General features: G+C 39.1%; 1 protein-coding gene across 1 annotated transcript in view; it reads left to right on the forward strand.

Annotated features, from left to right (window-relative positions):
* LOC136750842 (neuroligin-4, X-linked) overlaps nucleotides 1–21445 on the forward strand; it is an 84401-nt gene that overhangs the window by 26785 nt on the left and 36171 nt on the right. The window contains exon 3 of the mRNA XM_066705958.1: nucleotides 4282–4434. Coding sequence (XP_066562055.1) covers nucleotides 4282–4434 — 153 coding nt within the window. The remainder of the gene's footprint in view (nucleotides 1–4281; nucleotides 4435–21445) is intronic.

Raw genomic sequence — 21445 nt, forward strand, 5'->3', positions numbered from 1 at the left:
CAGATTATAGTTTTCACTTTGACATTATGGACATTTTCTGTGTTGATCAGTGGCAAAAACTCCTGATTAAATCCATTCTGATGTAATTTTATCACACAATGAAATGAGGAAAAGTCCAAGGGGGGTTTGTTGTATACTTCTTCATGGTTAGACACACAATCCATAAGCTTTTCCAGAGCCATGATAGATGCAAATGAAGTACACCAATCCACGTGTCTTCCTGTTCTTTTTCATGAGTCAGCATAATTTTTAAAGCACATGAAATTGGACTTATTTCAAACTCATTTAGGTTCCAAAACTGACGCATCACCGCCGTACAACAATTACAGACTTGCAAGCTAAGCTAAGGATGCACTCTCTAGTTTTTTTCCCTTTTCACTCACGTATATATCAGACGCATCCACGGATCCAGTGTGTGAAAGCCTCAAGACTTTACTTTAAATTCATTTTACTTAGAAAAATGTAAAATGATATATGCTGACTACAATACAAATCTGCACTGTCAATACTGTTGCTTTGGAGAAAATTCAACTACAGTTTAAAATTTTAATGACAAGCTATAGCAATGGGCTTTATCCAGGCATTTTCTACTATTGAGCAATAGTGGAAACTTTTCAATTGCCTCAAGAGAGCCAACAGGAAGTGCTGATATGTCGGCTAACAAGTTGGGTCCCAGGTCCCAAGTTGGGTTTTCAATACATTCTCAAGTGATGGTGCTATTGTAGACGAGATCTTCAATCAATCAATCTTTAATTATATAGCACCCTTCACATGGAAGCCACAGAGTGCTTCAAACTACTCATGACAGTTGTTGTGTAAATATTCATTCCAGGTCATTATATATTTTACAATACCATAACTTTTTAAAAGCATACATTTCCTGAAGGCGACACATTTTCTAGGTTTTCAGTATAAGGTTTCTTGAATGAAAACGTCGGCAAATACTTTATAAAGCAGATTCTCTGAAATAGAATCACAGAATGTTTAGTGATAGAACAATTACGTTTTATGAGTCTATTGTAGACTATACTTATATTAGTCACTATACCCTGGTGTAGGATAAGATAAAATAAGATTTAACCTATTTTACAAAGTGGGGCAAAGCAAAATATGATTTTCTACAAATAATTAAACTAAGTGAATGTGCATTAATTGTCCTTCTGGTGATGTGGTGCCTGCGCAATACATTTCCCCACCTTTATTATATTCTACACGTCTTTAAGTATTTAAATATTCCTGGATGAAGCCCTACTTTTATCAATAATCAAATTAGCATGATTGCCATTAGGAAAGACTGGCATAATACCTGGAGGAAGTTCTATACACAAGTTTAAAACCTATAGTGGATCACATGCACTGCAATGTAAATATTTACTGATATCCGAGAGTTGTGCCAACACTTTTATCTGTAAACTACCTTCTATTCAAATTCCCGCATTTTAAATGTAACCCTTAACAACATATATTAACTGTTGCTACCTGACTATATGAAGCTGTCATGTCAGCTGCACAGGTTTGTTTTAGAAAGGTAAAGATCAAGAAGCTGTATATTTTTCCAGGTTTATGTTGAGCAGAACAACATTTAACCATGAGCTATCATTCTATGCATGCACATCAAAGTTCATCTACTCATTTATATATTATATTTATATATTATATATCACTATATAAGATATATAGATATAGCTATATAGATAGATAGATAGATAGATACAAAGCATGCAGATATGGAAAATTCAGGGAATCCATCACAATGCAGACACTTTCTTCCTGGAGTGGATGAGCCAGTTATGAGTCCCTAAAGTGTATTTCTGTATCATTATGCAATATTTATTGTGGTCTGAAGCTAAAACACAAGGTCACCACAGACTGTCCAATCACAGAACTGCTGCAGACTCCCTACAGCACGGCACAATTACACTGCTTGTGTGTTTTCCAGTTTTCCAAAGTGCAGCTCGGTGGCAGGATTATGACACAGTGGTGTATTGTTAATCGTTGTTTCGCCATCTGAGCAGTCGTGCTAATTTTAGTGAAGGGATTCAGTTCAGACCTCTAAAACACGGTGGCATGATCTGAGGTTCTGAGGAGGAAATCCATAGTTGCCACCACAGTCTCTCGAGGTTGCGGCTTTAGCGTCCTCTCTCACTAATCAAGGACACGCATGGATAAATGTGCCCCTAGACTTACCTGTGGATCCGATGACAGATGCCACCGTGCTGTCGTGAAGCTCTGGTGTCTTTGACTGCCTCACGAGAACTTTCATGAATGATCAATTAAAACTAAAAACTGAAAAATGGTGCTGGTTCAGTGGAACAGACAACACAACTAAAACGCAATGTGCTGGAGTCCCAATACAGAGCTACTGCTTTAGTAAACATAATTGCTGGAGATAAAATGGAAAACACACTTTCATATATATTTAAAACACGATGATATATTTCCTGAATTTTCTGTGCCTTTCGGTCATTGACGCTACATTAACAGATGCTGCCCTAGCTCGGAATGGCAGCAAATGCAATGCAATATGGTTGTGCAGCTTGCAATATATATATATATATATATATATATATATATATATATATATATATATATAAAATACTTTTAATCGAGCCACACTCCCCAGGCATCATAAGCAGTATAAATGTGTGTAGGAGCCGTTAGCTAATCACTCGAAAGGCCGCCTGCTGAATGTGAAGAAATCTGTTTCCCTTATATTAGGACACAACTGGGGAAAGAGGCGTATAAACCTCATCACAACCTGAACTTCCATTACAGGTGAAGAGCCGTAATGGCTGATGTGAAATTGCTAAAAAAGAAAAAGTAATACCGTAGACATCGGAAAGATTAATAACCTGTCACCGTGCTTTCTGCGGGACACATTAATGGCCGAGGCCAATGCCGAAAGTGTTGCCCATAGGGTTGTCCGTCCACTGCCAAGACCGCGGTGTGACTAGAATGACATTGGCCCTGCTCTCCCATCGGATCAACCCTTCAGCAGCTGCATCCAAAGCAAACGTGCGATTTACAGAGCTGCATCAGAGACCAGTAATAACTCCGCAGCGTGGCTCCTGCAGAGCAGCGCAATTACAGGACAACCCGATGGAGCCTGGAGGCGTATCGACTGTTTGAGAACAGCAACACGTCCTGGCCCGTGTCAATCCGAGCCCTGAGCAGTGGATGACAGAAAGGCCTATAAATCACTGTTTTCTTCATGGGCTGCTGCTAAAGCTGAAAATGCACCGGCTTTGATGCACAGAATTCGTCTTCCATTGAACCAGTTGAGCACCGAGCCACGGCGATGTTTCCAGATCAGTTTGTCTGTTTTAACGGACAAATATATCTGTTTGAGTTGCTCTACCAAAATGTACTGGTGCCTTTTCTTCACACAGACGGATTTCTATAACAAGCACCTGTCCAAGGCCAACGTCAACACAAGTCATAGGCGGGAACCTTTCAGAAATCTCTGCGGCCTCACAGCAAAAGCTTGGTGTGACTTAACGTACGCCATCGCAGAATGTGTGATTTTAGAAACACCGAACAAAAAACGTTTTTGTGCACTGATAAATGCAATTAATCTGAATTAATTTGTTGTGTAGTATGCTGTGATGTATGTATCCTGCAAGTTGAACGCTTCAATGATATGTAACTTTGCTGCTCTTCCTTGCTAATGCTGCCAGCTTCATTTATAATTGCCATGTGCATTTTTAAGTGCATCTAGAGTGTTTATTACACACACACACATACCCACACACCCACACAAAAGCAAATATTTTACCATTCACTCCATTAATGATAATTATCTTACATTACATGTTCTTAAAATAGTCTTTCTTGGCATACCACTCTAGATTTAAAACATTTAATTCTGTTCCACCTTGGTAATTAACACCGCAACATACTTTGATTGCAGCTAGTAAACACGTGCAGAATGAAATGCCTGGACAACTTAATTACTAACATCTTTTTGCCTTTTTATGTAATTCATTGTCATAGCTAACCCTCCCCTGGCCCCAACCCCCCCACCCCTCAACAAGAGACAGGGTTCATGCAAAATGCTCAGTTAGTTCTTAGAGTATCTAAAGAACGTCTTTATCCTGGGGAGTTACATTCATCAGACACAACATTGATAATAACAATAATGGATACAGTATAGATAGCAGTGGACTGCACAGCTCTGGCTCTTGTTGTAAGCGTGGTCAGTAGTATTTTTGTTTTCATGTTTTCTGCATGTATGAAGCGTGTCTTACAGCCGTGGAGTTGACAAGATGCTCTTCTTTGCAGATATCCACGATGAGAATGGCTTGAAGCCAGTGATGGTGTACATTCATGGTGGCTCCTACATGGAGGGAACAGGAAACATGATCGACGGGAGCATCCTGGCCAGCTATGGCAACGTCATCGTCATCACTCTCAACTACAGACTTGGGGTTTTAGGTGAGTCTGCGTTCTTCTTTCAAATTAAAATGAACCCGCTGTGTTGAAATATTAAGTGTTATTTGCTGCCCCAGGACACCAACTCTTAATGTGGAATGAGAAATAATTTGTATAAAAAGTAGCTAACTTTCCAATATTAACCTCCAGACTGATTGGTTCCCTGTTTTATATGAGAATGAATAATTATGTCAGCTGTGTGCTTGAGATGCTTCACAAAAGCTTGTTGAGAATTGCAAGACCGTAACCAATTAAAATATTGTTTGGGTCTCACAAAAAAGGTTTACTTTGATTATTTGGTTTATGTTTTTTTTTTTTATGGAGGTCAGTTACAAATTTAAAGCTGAAAAAAGTGAATAGTAGTATCCGATTAATCATGTGCATTAGATTGAATATCTCACAGAGTAATGCAATGAAGGTAGTACTGATTCTATATACCTATTAACATGGACAACAGGATTACAGGGGGAAATGGATTTGTAATTGGCAATAAATAACTACTTTAATTAATGACTGACAGAATCCTATTCATTCAAATACGTTTGTGTTTATAAATGGGCAGCAGAGGAAAAAAAATAGCAAACAGACATTCTGCTCTTCTGGAATTTATGTTTTTCAAACTGTTATAAAATACATCTCTTTAAAAACCCAGCAGCAACAGTGGAAGTAACCCCTGTGGGTTCAAGAATGATGCCCTCATGAATCTGACATGGCTGAACTTCTCCTTGGATGCGTCGGATGTGAACGCGAACGTCACACGCGGTGAACGGGTTGCTTCACCGAATGGCTGCTCTCTTCTCTGTCGATATTCAGTCGCTCGTGTTGCGACCCTTCTGTCTTTATTAGTCATGCCGTTTGTACAAAGTGTGAGACAGAGAGGGAGAGAGAGAGAGGCCTCACATTGGTATTCAGATGCTGCCAGCCTGCTATTTCTATTCTATTCATTTGTTGTAGCTCTGTGATGTCGGCACCATTGTCTATATTTAGGCACCGGAGCCGAGGGGAAAGGTGTTCTGGGGGGAAGCGTGTGCAACAAAGGGAAGTAGGGCTCTTATTGAGTGTGCCATATTTCATGTTTTTGACAGCACCTTGGCTGTTGCCAGAGAGGGAATGACACGTGAGAGACAAGCCGTGTAATCCGCCTGAGGTGTGCCGCATGATCTCGCACTACAGCATGGGGGGGGGGACCCTCGGCATGTTTCTGGTGGAGTCTCGGGGGAAAATCTCCAACGGTGGTGTCTAGTAAAAATCACCTGCTCTTCTCAGGATGTTTTGTTTTGTAGTCGTAACGTTTTCCTCAAGTGTTCATTCATATTCATGGCGAATGGCTGCGATTTCAGGGCGTCTGATAGTATTCTCTTATTTTTTTATACAAGTGAAGCTGGAAGAATAAATTCAAACCCATCAATTGATTTATACATCATCACACACAAGTTCAAGTGGCCACCAGTGAGTCCAGCTTCAAATGTGTGGGTTATTATCCATTTACACACATACAGAAGCTATTATTATTATCAGACTAGTTATACTAATCTTATAAGACATTTTACTAAATGCAATTTATGAAATGCAAGCTTCTATAGTCAGGTCAATAGAATGCAGCCAGAAGTGTCTCTTAATATATAATTGTAAATCATGTTAACATAATAATCATAATAAATAATAATAACGTTTTACTGTAAAAGCAGTTATACTGGTATAAGCAGCATGGTTTACAATCTATTATTAGGGTGAAACTCATCCTGTTTCTTCCAGCTGTTCTTCACCGAATGGAAGAACAGAGGCTGCAGTTTTACTAGCATCAAAATTATACTTCCTCGCCGATTCCTTTCATCGAGCCTTGAGAAGTATATTTACAGAAGCCCTTCTTGCAGGAGCAGATAGATAGAAGGACAAGTGTTTGCCTTGGGTCATTTCTCAGCACACACAAGAGGATATGAACAGGCTAAAAATAAGAACAGGGAGAGCATATTATATAAAATAAACCTTTACCCTTTCGATGGCTGTAGTCCTTTGGTAAAAAGTAATATTTTATTCATGTTTTAATCATGGATGTGCTGCTGCTGTATATTAAAGATTAACATTTTATAGTGGACAGCTGAACTATAAGAGCCTGCACATAAATCCAGATAACGCTTTTGTTTTTAATATTATGTTTATTCCCATCCTGACTTTAGCTGTTCCAGTAGTGTTGAGGAAACATGCGCAGCATCTTCATCACCCTGTTTATCGTGGCATCTTGTTTGCGATTGCTTTTATTTCCTTGTTTGTTCTCATTGTTCACTCCGGGAAATTTCATTTCACCCGTATGAAACATTAATTTACTTTTTTGAATTATTGATCAATGTCATCTTGATATAGTACTTGCCCTCAAGGCAACACGGAGTTCCTGAATTTATTAAATTGATGCGACAGCTATGCCTTGACCAAAATAAACAGTGAAACACATCTTAAAGAACTGCAAAATGGCTGCTAAATTTTTAATGTGTGTGCGCGTTTCCCGTATAATTTTGAAACATGGTCTTGAGCTTCAGGATTTCCTCTCATTGTGGCAGCAGCATATTGTGCTCGAATCATTTCTGTCTCAGCCAATGACAAGAAATAATGTAGCAATAGGAGTTAGTGCCTTTAAAACACACATTTCCAATCTATTGTTTTTACTTTAATCCTTCCATGCTGCTGCTGCTGCTGCTGTTGTGTTTGTGTTGTTGACTGGGTACTGAAAAGACTTGCTTTAAAAGTGTTGCTTCACTGTGTGTGCATCTTTATCAGTGCGTATTTCTTTCCTCCTTTGGCGATACTTCTTAATATCATGATTACGCAGCGGAACAATGATAAGAAAGTTTACAAACGAGAGGATGCCATTCGACCCATCGGCCCAAACGGGATGCTTTAGAGTAGGTTTGATTATCAACATTTGAGTCTCTAAACAGGACAAGATTATCCAAAGACTAAAGGTGTCCTGTCGATGTGCCGAGATTGTTTAGTCCCCCGATGGCCTAATTGGGAACAGCGAGACGCAGATCACATTAAAGCCGGGTTTATTACGACACGTCACTAAACGAGCGAAGAAGCCGACCGGAATCTCCTCTTTAGGGACATTCGCTTTACCTTTTCCTCATTTATTTTTGCACATATCCGACAAAAATCGAACCCTTTAATATCCCTTAAGAAACAAATGAGCCATTTTTCAGTGCTAATGTGCTTTTCATCACTCTGAGAATAATAGAGCCAGGCGCTAATGTTCTCTCGCTCTCTCTTTCTCTCTCCCCCGTGATAATTTTATTCCTTCAGCTGAATGTTGTCAAGACGTGGTGATAATCAAGCAAATTTGACCTCTAGTGGTGGTAATGGAGCTGAAGTTTGGATTTACGAGGCTCCAGGGCGGGATTTTATAGCTTAGTTTTCTGCCTTTATAGTGTTTTCCTTCTATTTTTAGTCAGATGAAGAATCGGGTTCTGGTTCCTGTGCAAAACACCTACAGAAACAGATTACAAATCTGACTTGTTAGTCACAGAGTGCTTTCATTGAGTCCAGATCTGTGTGGGGGCCTATGAACTCTGTAAGAGAGGCCAAAGACTGAAGAGGAATATAAGGCGTCATATGATAAATACATCTCTGAAATTCTTGCAGGTCATAAAACATGTCACGCAAACCAGGGAAGGGTTAAGTAACCTCTTCAGAAAATACTTTTTCATTCACTTTCCACACTTATTGCTAATTGTTGAGTGTTTTTCATCAGCCATGACATTTGGAAAACTTAATACAAACTGTGCCCATATGAGATATTTTGAAAGCTTGCAGCAGCAGTTGGTTTGATCTCAGGATGTTGTGAGGAGACGTCTGTGCTTTTATGCAGGGATTTCAAATGAAAACCTGTGGTGTGATTTCTAAGAATTGTTGGTCAATTCACCCAAATTATGATAATTGTACTTTTCGTTGAGTAAGTCTGGCTCAAACAATGGTAATTGGGAAATTAATCAGAATTAATCAATCTCTCCTTATACCAATTTGTGTTTAATCCTTCTTTTTCACTGACTAACAGTTTTTATTAGGTATTAGAGTTACGAACTGGCTTGAGAATATGCAGATATATTTCTCTTATGATTATGTAAGTAGGCATGCTTTATGAACAGGCAGTGCGAGTCTAAATTAGGTTTCCACATACATGTTCCCAGTACAGTTTTCCATATAACAGCTCATACTCTATGCCAGTACTTTATCTTTAGATGTGAAATTTACAAATAGTCTACAGTCGTCTCATATTGTTTAGTTTCAATGACACGTACGCAACAAGCATACAATGTCAATGTGAGCCGTGACTGTCTTTTAATATAAAATGTGATTCACACATAAAACACATCTCATCTCATCTATTCTATAATAAATAAAACTCATCCATCGCCTGTCTGTAAGTGTCACAGCCAAAGGGGCGTCAAGACCAACTTTTAATCCTTTCCGGCCACCTACTGTCATTAAAGTCTCAAAAGCTGTCTTTGGCTAAAAATGTGGATTTAGAATTATTTTAATTATATTACACATCAAGCCCTATATGATTTATGATGTTAATTATCATTACATCATACCTTCATTCCTGACACCAGGAATACATTGATACGCCATGTTGTGCGAGTGGTACCTTTACACGTTTTGGGATTCAGTTAAGTTCTTGTTCAGTTCGGTTGGGATAAGATCCACTCCTGGGATTTCTAGTGCAATAAGTGGTTTAGCATGCCTGTGGTTTTAGTGATTTGAACATCATGTATCACAAGTTTGAACAAGTTGCTGACGATATCCAAATTACAGTGTTTTCGATGGATTGTGGTGTCTGAGTTAATGATATCACGATGGAAAGTGTGGTTTTGCGGTGCAACCTTTTCAGCACTGAAACAATCCCAATTGGTTTTGCCTTCAGCGGGTATAGAAAGTGACATGTCTGGGAGGGTAAGAATGCAAGGAAGGTTCTCCATTAGCAATTAATGTGTGTTTTGTAGCAATGCTAATGGTTTGGGCAGGATTTCCACAAAACATAAGGAATATTGTGTTTGTGTAAGACCTCGGGCTGTCAAAAATGTGTTAAAGACATCGCAGCTACATTTAACAGACTCTTACATATTTATATTGTACAATGGGAAGCCATATTTGTTTGTTTTTTTGACTGTCCTGTTCTATCTATTAATTTAAATCTTGCCATCTATACATTGATTACAATATCTGCCAAATCTGAACTAGGTCCCGCTCTTTGATTGTATGGTGTTGAGTTGCCAGAATCTGGTATGTATTTACATAAATTGAGACATGGTATACAAGGCAGGGCTATACACATTACAGGCAGAAATATCGTCCATATGCATATCTATATGGGTTTCTCTGCCAGTGTTGCTCTGAAACTTTTTGAGAGGCAAAGAGAACATTTATCAAGTGTCCCTCAAGAATGCAATTGCAGCATAAACATCCTGGACTGTATAGGCCATGCATTGTCCTTAATCTGTTGGATTGTCGTGCCACAGATTTAGATCACATCCAAAGGTTTTTGAAAAGACGAAGAAAAGAAGTGACACGGCCAAAAGCCAGACATCTCACTCGTGTCAATATCAGATATCAATGGCGCTGGGATTTTATTAATTGATGTGGGGTTTCTTTCTTGATGGGACACATTTGAAGTCAGCCACCAACCACATCTAGTTTCTTGCACCAGAACAGTAGAAGCTTTAATTAATATCTCTATTCTCCTGCTGGGGTGTAACAAACTCAACAGAAAGATTCAACAGAAGATGCATATTGTAGATCTGGTGTTTTGGGAATAGAAAGGAATTGTGCTCAATCACCAAACAGGTTGGATATGACACTAAACGAGCCTAAAAGCTTCTCACCTCACCTCAGGAATCTCTATAGGTCTCAGATGGAAGCACCCACATTTAATTCCTCATGTTTAATACATTCATTTTAAATGTTACACTTACTGGATGTGGCTTCATAAAATGTGCAGAACATTTGGATTAAAAAGACAACATAATACCCAGATGGCATGTGTGACTAAATGTTTCTTGCTTGAATTAATCTTTGCCTAAAAATGAACTTGTGTGAAAGCAATTGTTCCTCCATCTTTTGTCTAATATGGCAAATGTGTCCTTTTCCAATGTCTTCCTTCTTTGTGTGTTACTTCTAAGACCTCTGTCTATGTGATTATTATTAAATTCCTTTTTGTTTTGTTTTATATTATATTAACGCAGGGAAATATGTACATTAAATCAGTAGAAAACCACTGACGGTAAGCAAATTCTTGAAGAGCAGGCTTGTTTTTAAGACCTTTAAGTGAAGCCAAGAATGAACTTTTCACTTTTTGCACTCAAGCTCAGCAAAAACATTTGAAGGAAACCGATAACGGGCAACTTGTCTCTGTTAAAGGTCATTCTTCGGGGCTATGGTTTGAAAAGCGAGCGTTTTATTTTCCTTCACCTTATCTTCAACATGATACTTTCTCTCGGATTTAATTATTGTTTATTGTATTTTTCCCCTTCATGCATTAGTTAAAGTTGAATAACAACAACAACAACAACAACAACAACTGTGAGAGTTCAGGGCTGGGAAACCTAACGTTTAAGGACTGTATGAATGTTAATTCAATACGATCACTTGTAATTTACCAAAGCTGCGGGGGTTGTGCTGATTTATGGAGCCGTGCTTTATTGCACTTGGACCTAATCAACAATTTCTTTTCATGGCAACTGTAAATTGACTTTTATCTGTACAATATGCCTACATTCATTCATTCATTCATTCATTCTCTCTCTCTCTCTCTCTCTCTCTCTCTCTCTCTCTCTCTCTCTCATACACTTATTTATATGTATAGTGTTGGACAATTTAATTGGGAGGCAGGCCTAATCAGAAATCTCTTTAAAGATAGTACATTTAATAGATATGTAGCACCTTTGTTGGGTAGAGAGTACAGGAACAGTCAACAGTTATTTCCAGTGCTTTAGCATTAGATGTGATAACAGTGTCCTGGGTTTGGGTGTGAAAAGCCCTGTGGAGGAATGCCTGTGGGTCTGAGAGGGAAAAGGCTGTTTTCCACGAGGCGAGATTTCAGTTCAGCTCATGTCTGTAGGTAATGGCGATAAGTCATGACTAGTCATCGCTTTTCATCTTGCCATTTCTGCCTCTTAATCTCACACGACAGCTTTCATCAAGGGATCAAACAGAGACGTCCTGAAAGCCTGAATTCCGGCCTCCATCTTGAATCGTTTCCCAGTAGATTTACATTTTATTTTTGTTTATTTAAAAAGCTCAATGCACACGTCGATCTGTCATTATTCGCTCTAAGTGTTATTTTAAAAGGGTTTTATCACTGAATAATTGCATCGTGATGGAAAATGAAAGGTGAGAGTTTTGGATACAAACAAGCTATAAAACAGCAAAAGGTGAATCTCTCATGGCTGCTCTACAATAACTGTACCGGCCTTATTTTAATAATTGTGTTCATCAGGTCTGCTCTGGGAAGTCAGCGGTCATCTCATTAAAAAAACTATTCACTGCTCTTTAAATTGACTATACTGATGCACACTTAATGAAAACAATATTCACATTTAAATGGAAATACACAGCATCATTGTGGATTTAATATATAAACAAGTAAAGATAACACATACAATGGTCACTATATTGAATCCAAACAACATGTAAACACAGTTAAGTAGAATCTAATAGGACTTTTTAATACATTGATGCTTGAAAACTCTAGTATGTTCTGTTTTTTTAATCATGTAGCCAACTTCAGCTTATGAAGCAATAGCAAGAACATGCAATGTTTTATTCTGTTTGTACATGGGGAAACCCTTTAAACTTAAATGAAGAGTTTATCAAAACATTGTAATCCGATATATGATGAGGCACAGAAGAACCATGACTAAATACACCATTAACAGAACAGTCACACGGCAGTTTATGTGAAAAAGTCTTCACAGCAGAATTCGTCACATGAATAAATTAATAATAATAATAACAATAACAAAAAAATGATGATTTGAAATGCAGCTTTCTACTCTGGAAGGTCACCACAGATGAGCTTCTATAAGCCAGAAGATGGATGTTGCTCTTCCACTTGATAGTTTATTCCCAGTAAAACCAGTAATGCCACAATGTGTAAATCCCTACTTTGCGTTCTGTAGTATTTTCCAATGTTTTGTTGGTAATCAAATCACTTAGAATAATTCCATTAGAAAATGTTGAAAATTGAAAATAAAGTGGTATAAAATGTAAACCTTTTACTTGTGGTGACTCACTGGGATGTGACAGTTTTAGTATTGTTTCTTATTTGTGTAGCGCTATAGTAATATGAATGCATTTGTATTGTCTCCGGGTGATAAATCAGACACGGTATTCTAACGCCTACATTTAATGATGGGTGTATATGCAAAACCATATTTCCATTAATATCTGACTCATCGACACATTCAGCATCATGTTGACAATGTATTAAGGCAGTTGTTTGTGTGTTTACTATTGATACAAAGTCTTCAGCAATATATATCATTAAATAATCAACAACACTAAGATTAAATACACAATGGGGCTTTGTGTAGTTCAGACATCGAAGGACATGTTTGGTTTGTTGGGAAAAAGTCTTCCATTGTATCTATACCAGGTATGGCCAAATTTCTGTTGGTTTTAGATGTCATTCCCAGTTGCTGATTGAAAGGTACAAGTGATTTGACATACCATGCAAAAACTTAGTTTAATTCAGTAACTATCTGGGGTGGAATACAATAATAGAACCCCCTGGTCCCACAGATTGGAGTTGCCCATCACTTTATAACCACGGATTAACTCTTTCTTGCTTGACATTCAATATCCCTTTATTAGCTCTATCAGTAGAATATTATATTTAGATTTCGGACGATGGATAAGCACTTTCTATGTAAGCACAAGCCCGGATATGGGAGAGCACAACATAAAGAAAATGGAGTATAGAGAGGACGTAGTGGGGGGAAAAAAGTGACAGACGACAAATTGTGAGCAGCTGTTTTGATTTCTGCTCTACTCAGGTGCTCTCTGCGAAAGACATCAATATTACGCCTCGGATTACCAACCTGACGCGCACTGAATCTGAAAATGATTGTCTAAATGAAACAGATGCACGTGGGGGATTAGGAGCAGATCTCCAGGTCCAGATGGTATCTGGCCTCAAGTCGCTGGAGAAACAGGGGAAATTACAAGCAAGCCACTAACCAGTATCCATCCTGAGATCGCTGGAGGCGTGGGGGCAGGGGGTATCCAGGCTGACTGGAAACTTGTGGAACCTATAGGTTTAAAATTCTTAGAAAAATTAAATTAGGGTTAAAAGAGGCGGACAACAAGAATTCAATGGGATTCTACATTGCCATAATTGAAAGGGGCTTTGATTAATTGTTCGTCTACATTAGATTTAATGTATCTCTGTTACAGATAAACTACACATTCCAAAGATTGTCTGGAATCTGTTCAGGCCTCTCAACGTTTCTTTTAACTCATCAATTCTTTCAATTACCATTTATAATAATCGCAATTGGTTTTTATTTTTCTAATTAGACAAAAGCGCAATTTTGTTGATCTCTTAATTGTGAATTCAATTACTATAACTGTAGAGGCAGCAGGGACATCAAGGACACGGCAGTTGAATTACAATCAAGAAACACAGACAGAGAGGTATATGCTGAATTCTGCCTTATCAGCCAACATATTCCATCGCTCTACCAATCTCCAGTTTAAGCTTTTAATAACCAAATAATTCCTGGTCTTTACATAGTCTTTACATTACTCCTAAGTAAAAAAAAGACAACGTTTAATTAAAATGCACACAGCAGTACTCGAGGGCAAAAGCAGTGACTCCCTGTCAGTTTAACGCAAACACCTTATGTAGTGTCATTTGTTCGCACTGGGAACTTCAACACAACATTGTAAATTTGTAAAGAGATTTGTAGTGGAGACACAGTGGACATCCAACAGCTGTTCTGAATTGAGTCTCAACCATCAGATGTTTTCCCAGTTAAATGACTTAGCGTTAAGTTGTGTTTCCAGTTTCTACCCATAATTCAATTACGTTAACTGCTGGGTGTCTGGCTGAGAACTCTGGTCTCCCGTTGAATTTTAAACCTTCATCTGCACAAATATGTAATCTTCTTACTTTCAAAAATACTGCGGTAATATTGTCTGTAATCTCGCCCCTAACAATTCCCCACATTGAATGTCTGCCTTTATCCCTAGGGCTCTGGCTTAGCTGCACAATATGGTATTTCACTTCCAACTATTGGTCCTGAATAGTCAAACAAAAAATCAAAGCCTAGACCAGGGCTATTGTGTTAATGCAATTGCGAATTAAATGACTATGTTGCCTCATTGACCAGACCTCAATCATTGAAAAAAATGTGTGTCTGTGTATGTGTGTAACCGAATATGATTTTTTATCCGTGGTTGTTTCACCTGGTAACTGTAAATATCTTTATTAAGCAAATTGCAATTGGTTTGCATCATTTCTTGAATATTTTGGGACATGTAAAGGTAATGATTTCTAATTTGAAAAAATGCGAACTAGTACTGTATATAGAGAGCAGGTTTATGCATTTAGATTTTCATAGTATAGGATCAAAACAATGCAGACGAAAAAAAAAACTTAACGCTGACAGGAGCGGAAATACAAATGGGAACAATTGATACTTACATCTACAAAGGTGCTTACTGTAGGTAGTACAATACCCTGGTGAGAGCCCCCCCTCCCACTAATGTTTTCAGTTTTGATCTGTGCAATGAAATAAGAACTGAACTGTTTGCAAACAGGAATATAACACTGCTATTCTCAGCTGTGGGGACTGAGCAACGCGAGTAACTCACGTCTTAGACAATAACATTGAGTGGAGGGAGAGAAACCTAATTATTTATTTTTAAAACAAGTTCAGTATCTCTGTAGCGGCACAGCTGGCACAATCGCCAATGCAATCCAATGTCCTGTGCGTTTGTGTTGAATCTGCACCCTCAATTCACTGAAACCTAAATTTAACTAATAATTGGCTTCAATTGATGTTTTAAATGTTTTAAAATACAAAAATATGGAGAATCTGGGTGCCTTCTATACTTTTCTATTCAACCTGATGTCTCCAGTAGTTTACCATTATGAATAAACTCAGATTAGGCCAATTCATAGACAATTAAGTAATTGAGAGAACAATAATGAACAGGATGGATTGGGAACCACTGCGATTGCCCGAAGACTGGCATTACAAACTCAGGCTCTTGCAGACAGCAGATTGTGGGACAGTTTTCCCAGTCTGGGTTAGACAACATTCAGCTTAACTATTCCAGCTGCTTTAAAATGTTTTTAAACCTTTACTAGCCAAGCAACCACAAATAGGATCAAAGTCTGGCAATAAGGGATGGGGGCTTCACTCTCCACTATTCAGAATTGACGCAGTGGTGTGGACAGTGAACTGGGACGACTGGTAGCTTTCATTTCCACGTCGAGTGGGATAAAAGGGGAATCACACGCAGTATAAACATACTAGTGGCGGAAGACAGGCCTGCAGCTGCCCTGTAGTCAGCAGGTTGAGTGTGAACTGATGTGACCCCTTTGTTGGTGGTGTAACCTGTGTAATGTGTAGTGCCTCTACTCTGCATTAGAACAAATTACTATACATCAAGGACCAAGGCTCTGAGCAGTTAGAGAAGATCAACTCACTACTTAGCCCTGGTGTAGAAAATAGAACAACTGGCTGCTTTATTGTGTAATTTATCAAGATTATGACTATTCACAAGTGCACAGGTTTTACAGCATTGTATTCCCGAAACAAAGTAAACATATAAAGTACATATCAATTATTATTATTATTTATTTCTTAGCAGACACCCTTATCCAGGGCGACTTACATAATATAAGAGCAATACAAAGTACAATAATACAGTGCAGTTCAGGGCATAACGCATTACAAATTCCAATTTACATAATACAGTGCAATTCAAAGCATAATACATTTTATAAATTCCAATTTACACAAGTGTATGCAATATATGGGGTCTTGCATCATGGATTGTAAAAGCTGATCAGTGCAGACAAGATGTGAGGTCACAGTCAAGGGCCACGGGTAAAATAATATGAGTACTAGTAACGCAAGGCAAGTAGTATGATAAAACATTGTAATGTGCAATATTACAGGAGAGTAAATGACTAAATTACAAGTAGAGTCTGAAAAGATGTGTCTTGAGTAAGCGCTGGAAGGAGGTCAAGGACTCTGCTGTTTTGACTTCAGTGGGAAGGTCGTTCCACCATTTAGGGTCCAGGGATGAGAAGGAGTGGCTCTGGAGGAAGGGGAGTGGAGACGAGGCAGAGTTAGTCTTCTGGCACTGGAGGAGCGCAGTGGTCTGGAGGGGATGTATGGAGAGACAAGTGACTGAAGGTAGCTTGGTGCAGTGTGGTCGAGACAGCGGTAGTTGAGGGTCAGTGTCTTGAACTGAATGAGTGCCGGTATCGGGAGCCAGTGGAGGGAGTGGAGCTGTGGAGTAGCGTGTGAATCAGAGCAGAGAGACACCAGACGAGCCGCAGAGTTCTGAATGAGCTGGAGCGGTGGGTAGTAGATGCAGGCAGGCCGGCCAGGAGGGAGTTGCAGTAGTCCAGGCGGGAAAGGACCAGTGACTGGACGAGCAGCTGAGTTGAGTAGTTGGTGAGGAATTATAATTAATTATTGTGTAATTTCTACTTTTCTGAGTAGATTTTCTTAATGGAATAGAGAGCAATTAGAGAGCAACTCAGTGACCTCTAAAAAACTGCAAAATTACAAACTACATCCAGCATCTCAATAGATTAAGCACTTCCTTAGTTACCACATTGTTTTTGTGGGTTACACTCGCATTGTGGAGATCCATTATTCATCTACTGGGTTGGAAGGGTGGAGAGGTGTGCTTGTGGCTAGAGATTCGGTCTAGAGATTCGCCGCTATCCCTTTACACAATCAACCACAGGCTGGTGTGCTCCAGAGTTCACTCTCGCACGCACACACTCATGCATGAACCATAAATCATGGCTGAACTACACGCTGTGCAGTTATTTAATGCCCTCCTGTTCACTGGAGGACACAGGACGACAGTAAATTCAACCAAAAACACTTACACTGGGATGGCCATCGAGATAAATCAAATGGCTGTTTATTTGTGTTGCTTTCAGTTCCGCTTATGATGTCATGTCCAGTGAATGCATACACAGTATTGAGGCAGCTTTAGCAGGCGGTAGATCCATGTGTTTGGTTATTGCAACTGGATTGAACAGATTCCAATCCATGCAAGTGTTTCTCAATCAGGTGGGGTTTATTACCATGTGCACAACGCTACAGGGAGACATATTCTCACTCAGGGTGCTACTACGGAGTTAAAATCCCTGCGCCTTCGTATAAACCATGTATTATACATGACTACCGAGCAGGTCCAACCCAGGCATCAGCCACATCAAACCAGAGGAGCTTTTCCAGATCTGCAGGGACACCCGCATGCAGGGACACAAATGGAAATTGGGCGTTTTCTAAACTTCTAATGCCTCTCTAGGTTTTTGATCCAAGTTCAAATGTGGGTCTGCTGAGTCACTGTCACAGTTTCTTTTCAATTCTCTTTGAACGGCACAGTAATGACATCAGGGACCGCGGCCCACTAATCTGTTTCCAGCGAAGCTGATACTTGGAGTTTTTTCAAGAATCAATAGTGAACCAACAGCATGTGCAATATCAGATTGATAGATGGCTTTGAGAAGCAGCCAAATTTGGAAATAAATAAAGTATGGGTACCTTAAGCCATATTTTCCATTTCTGAATCAAGACTGGAATGGATTAAACCCCTTTAGAAGGATGTGTCTGCTTGAAATGGTTTATTTTCTGTCTTCTTCTTCTTCTTCTTCAAAGCTAATACTTTAAACAATGTAGACGTTAGAGCTTTTATTGAAAGATATTCCTAAATACTCTTATCTCAAATTCTAGCACTCAGACTTAAGTGCTATAGACATCACAAAGGAAAGAGAGCTACATTGCTCTCCATTGCTGTTGCTAAAGGATTATTTAATCGTGTTAAGGACTGCACTTGTTTCTTGAGAGGATGGTGGCTCCACACTAAAAATAAATACAATTGTGCTTAGAAAGTACTGTCCCTGTCAGGCCATAACAATCATGGGATAGTGTTAGAAATAATGAGGTTGTTTATTTAAAAAGAAGCAGCCAGGAGCTCAATTTACAGTGTTAAGACGGAGGATAAGTGTCCTTCACAATCCAAAGATTGGAAAAAGTGCCAATTCAGCTGCTCATTTGGTCGTTGCTGCCAAAATATTCCCCCCGACGCTTAAACAATCGGCAACATCAGGTCCACTCGAACACGAGTAGGATTATAACACAAGAGGAAGTCTTAGTCTTTACTAAAGGAAGTAAAGTTTAATATCTTAGACATAATTAATGCATGAGCCCATCTAGAAATCTGGTAACTTTCCTTTTCTTCCCCTGTGCTGTTTATTTCTGAACCTTGGATTGAGAAATAATGAATGAGACATTTATAACAATACCTCTTGATCTCCCTAAAGATCCTGAGGAAAGTCTTCACTGTTCACTGTTGGCTCAATACCCTTCAAAAGAGGATTCCTGAGAGAAACAAATTCATCCACTGCCTGAGAATTGGCAGAGCTATGTGTGCTAGAGATGACAGATCATGTTGTTTTCAAGGCTGTCCTGGGGGAGAATAACCAAACATGTGACGTCACGGCACCTTTGAGCTTGATAAAAGTATATTTAGCCTCAGTTCCGACTGTTATGCAATAACACATGGCTGCTCTCGAAGTCCTATGGGAGAATTCAAGTACAGACAAAGTGTAACACCATGTATCCCAACATCTCTGTGCTGATGCTTTATTTAAGCCCAGATTCTTGGAGACTGTGCTTAACCGAGTCTCTGTAGAGAGGAGGTTGTGAACAATAGGGATTTGTCTTGCTGGGAATTGTCGTAGGATACCGGAGTCAGCCATGCGGAAGGGGGCAAGAGGATATAACACCGCAAGATAATTGTGTGACTGAAGCCTCCTCTTACAAATTTCTGGTCATAAACATTAAGATATTCAACATTGTGTGAATAGACTATTGCTCCTACTGCTCAATGTATGATAATGCTGCAATAATAATATTTGGCGAGTTTAGTTATACCAGCAGTAGATGTGTAAAGCATATTAGTAGGAGTTTGGGGATTTGAGGAAGATATAACAGTGGTATTTGCAATGGTGGATATTTTCGCAGCCTAATGGCATTCGCGTTAGGCTGTGAAAAGTATAAACCGTACACCGTATCTTCGGGGGGAGAATTCATCCCAGGTGCAAAGCTGATTAAAATATAATACCGAGCACCAACTTGAGGGGGAATAGTATAATAATAATATCAAAGTGTCTAAATATAGAAATTATGCAGATACATTGTTCGAGTTGTCTGAAATGTTGGAAGCAGTACGCGAGGGCGATGCTCGGATTTCATTAAGAGGCAACAAACTGAGATGTGCTGTTCACAGCAGTTCACAATGAATTTAAGTACTGTAGGTCCACAATTGGTTTTAATGTCTGCTGTGCTGGATTGCTACCACCTTCGGATGTGACCTTCCTTTCTCAAAAAACAAAGAAGCGATCCGCAAAAGCAAGGGAACCTGGGATTTAATAGTCCAATTCTGATCCCAGAAGACTGACAGAGTTAAAACAAGGGGGTGTGTAAAATTCTGACTGCAGTTGCATCAACCTCTTTCATAGGAAATGTATTTTTTCGTGAAAGAGACGGACGTAATTGCAGTATGCATATGGACTCGATGTAAGTTTTGGAGATTGTTCAAAAATATATGGATAGATGTATACACTTGACATTTAATTCCCTCAGAATGTGTTTGCCAATGAACTCTTTAAATAGAAGAGAGAGACGGCCAGAGAGAACAGAATATCTAGTCGTCAACCAGAGAAAGGTTAAAAGTAGCTCATACCTTTTTTTCCCTCCACACTACGTCAACCAGTGTATTCGCTGTTGCCAGATACGACAAAGATGCATTACAAGAAACGTGTTTGGCCTCGGAATACTTGATACTGTCTCCAGCGTTCCTGTATCATGTGTAAATAAGATCCATATCACGTAAAAACAAAGATGAAATCATTTGTATCTTGTAAAAGTGTATCTTAAAAATCCAAACCAACATTTAAAGCTACAGCGCTGTGTGGAACTTGCAGAACACAAAGCAGTACTGCAGGAATACAAGCAATATTTGCCTACTTATATTCAACTTATTAAGTACATGCAAAACAAATACTGTTGCAAATATTTCAAAACAAATAAATCTGCTCATTTTTCTTAGCCATGTCCCGTCACAATCATTTATATTTCCCATGGTTGCTGGCGCACTACATGAGCCATTTGATGTGGATGTCAAAGATAATGGCATCGCTGACACCATATTGAGCATTTCAGCTATTCCAGGCCTTACAGAACAATAATCTTGACTCCCTAATCCCCTGTCAATAGATGGGATCGGGCTTTTTGCACAGAGAAGTTCGACCTCCGGCTGGGAAGCGACTTACACATCATTATGGAGCATTTACCTTGCCTTCTTATGATGCTTTTTCATAGTGTGGGGTTAACAAGTAGAGTGTCAATGCAGCTGGGGTGGGAGGGCAGGGAAATGATTCGCCCAGCTGTGTCACATTGGGGTACACAACGCTGAGGTGTAAATGACTAGGCTGGCATAGTCACCGATAATGATGAGGAGGGAGAGATAGACCAGTAAATTGACAAGGTGTCCAGAGGGATTATACTGTAGCTGGACAGACATCAACAGTGGGCAAAGGAAGTCTATAAGACTAAGTATGGATATACTCATTTATTCCTTATTGTTAAAGTTGAAATTGTTGCCACCTGGCTTTCTGCAAACTACCTGTACAGCGATACAGACATTTCCCACAACCAGGAATTCATACCAGCATCTTGGACTATATGATTTTGTCTGT

This window comes from Amia ocellicauda, chromosome 6 (genome assembly GCF_036373705.1).
Source record: "Amia ocellicauda isolate fAmiCal2 chromosome 6, fAmiCal2.hap1, whole genome shotgun sequence".
Classification (NCBI taxonomy): domain Eukaryota; kingdom Metazoa; phylum Chordata; class Actinopteri; order Amiiformes; family Amiidae; genus Amia; species Amia ocellicauda.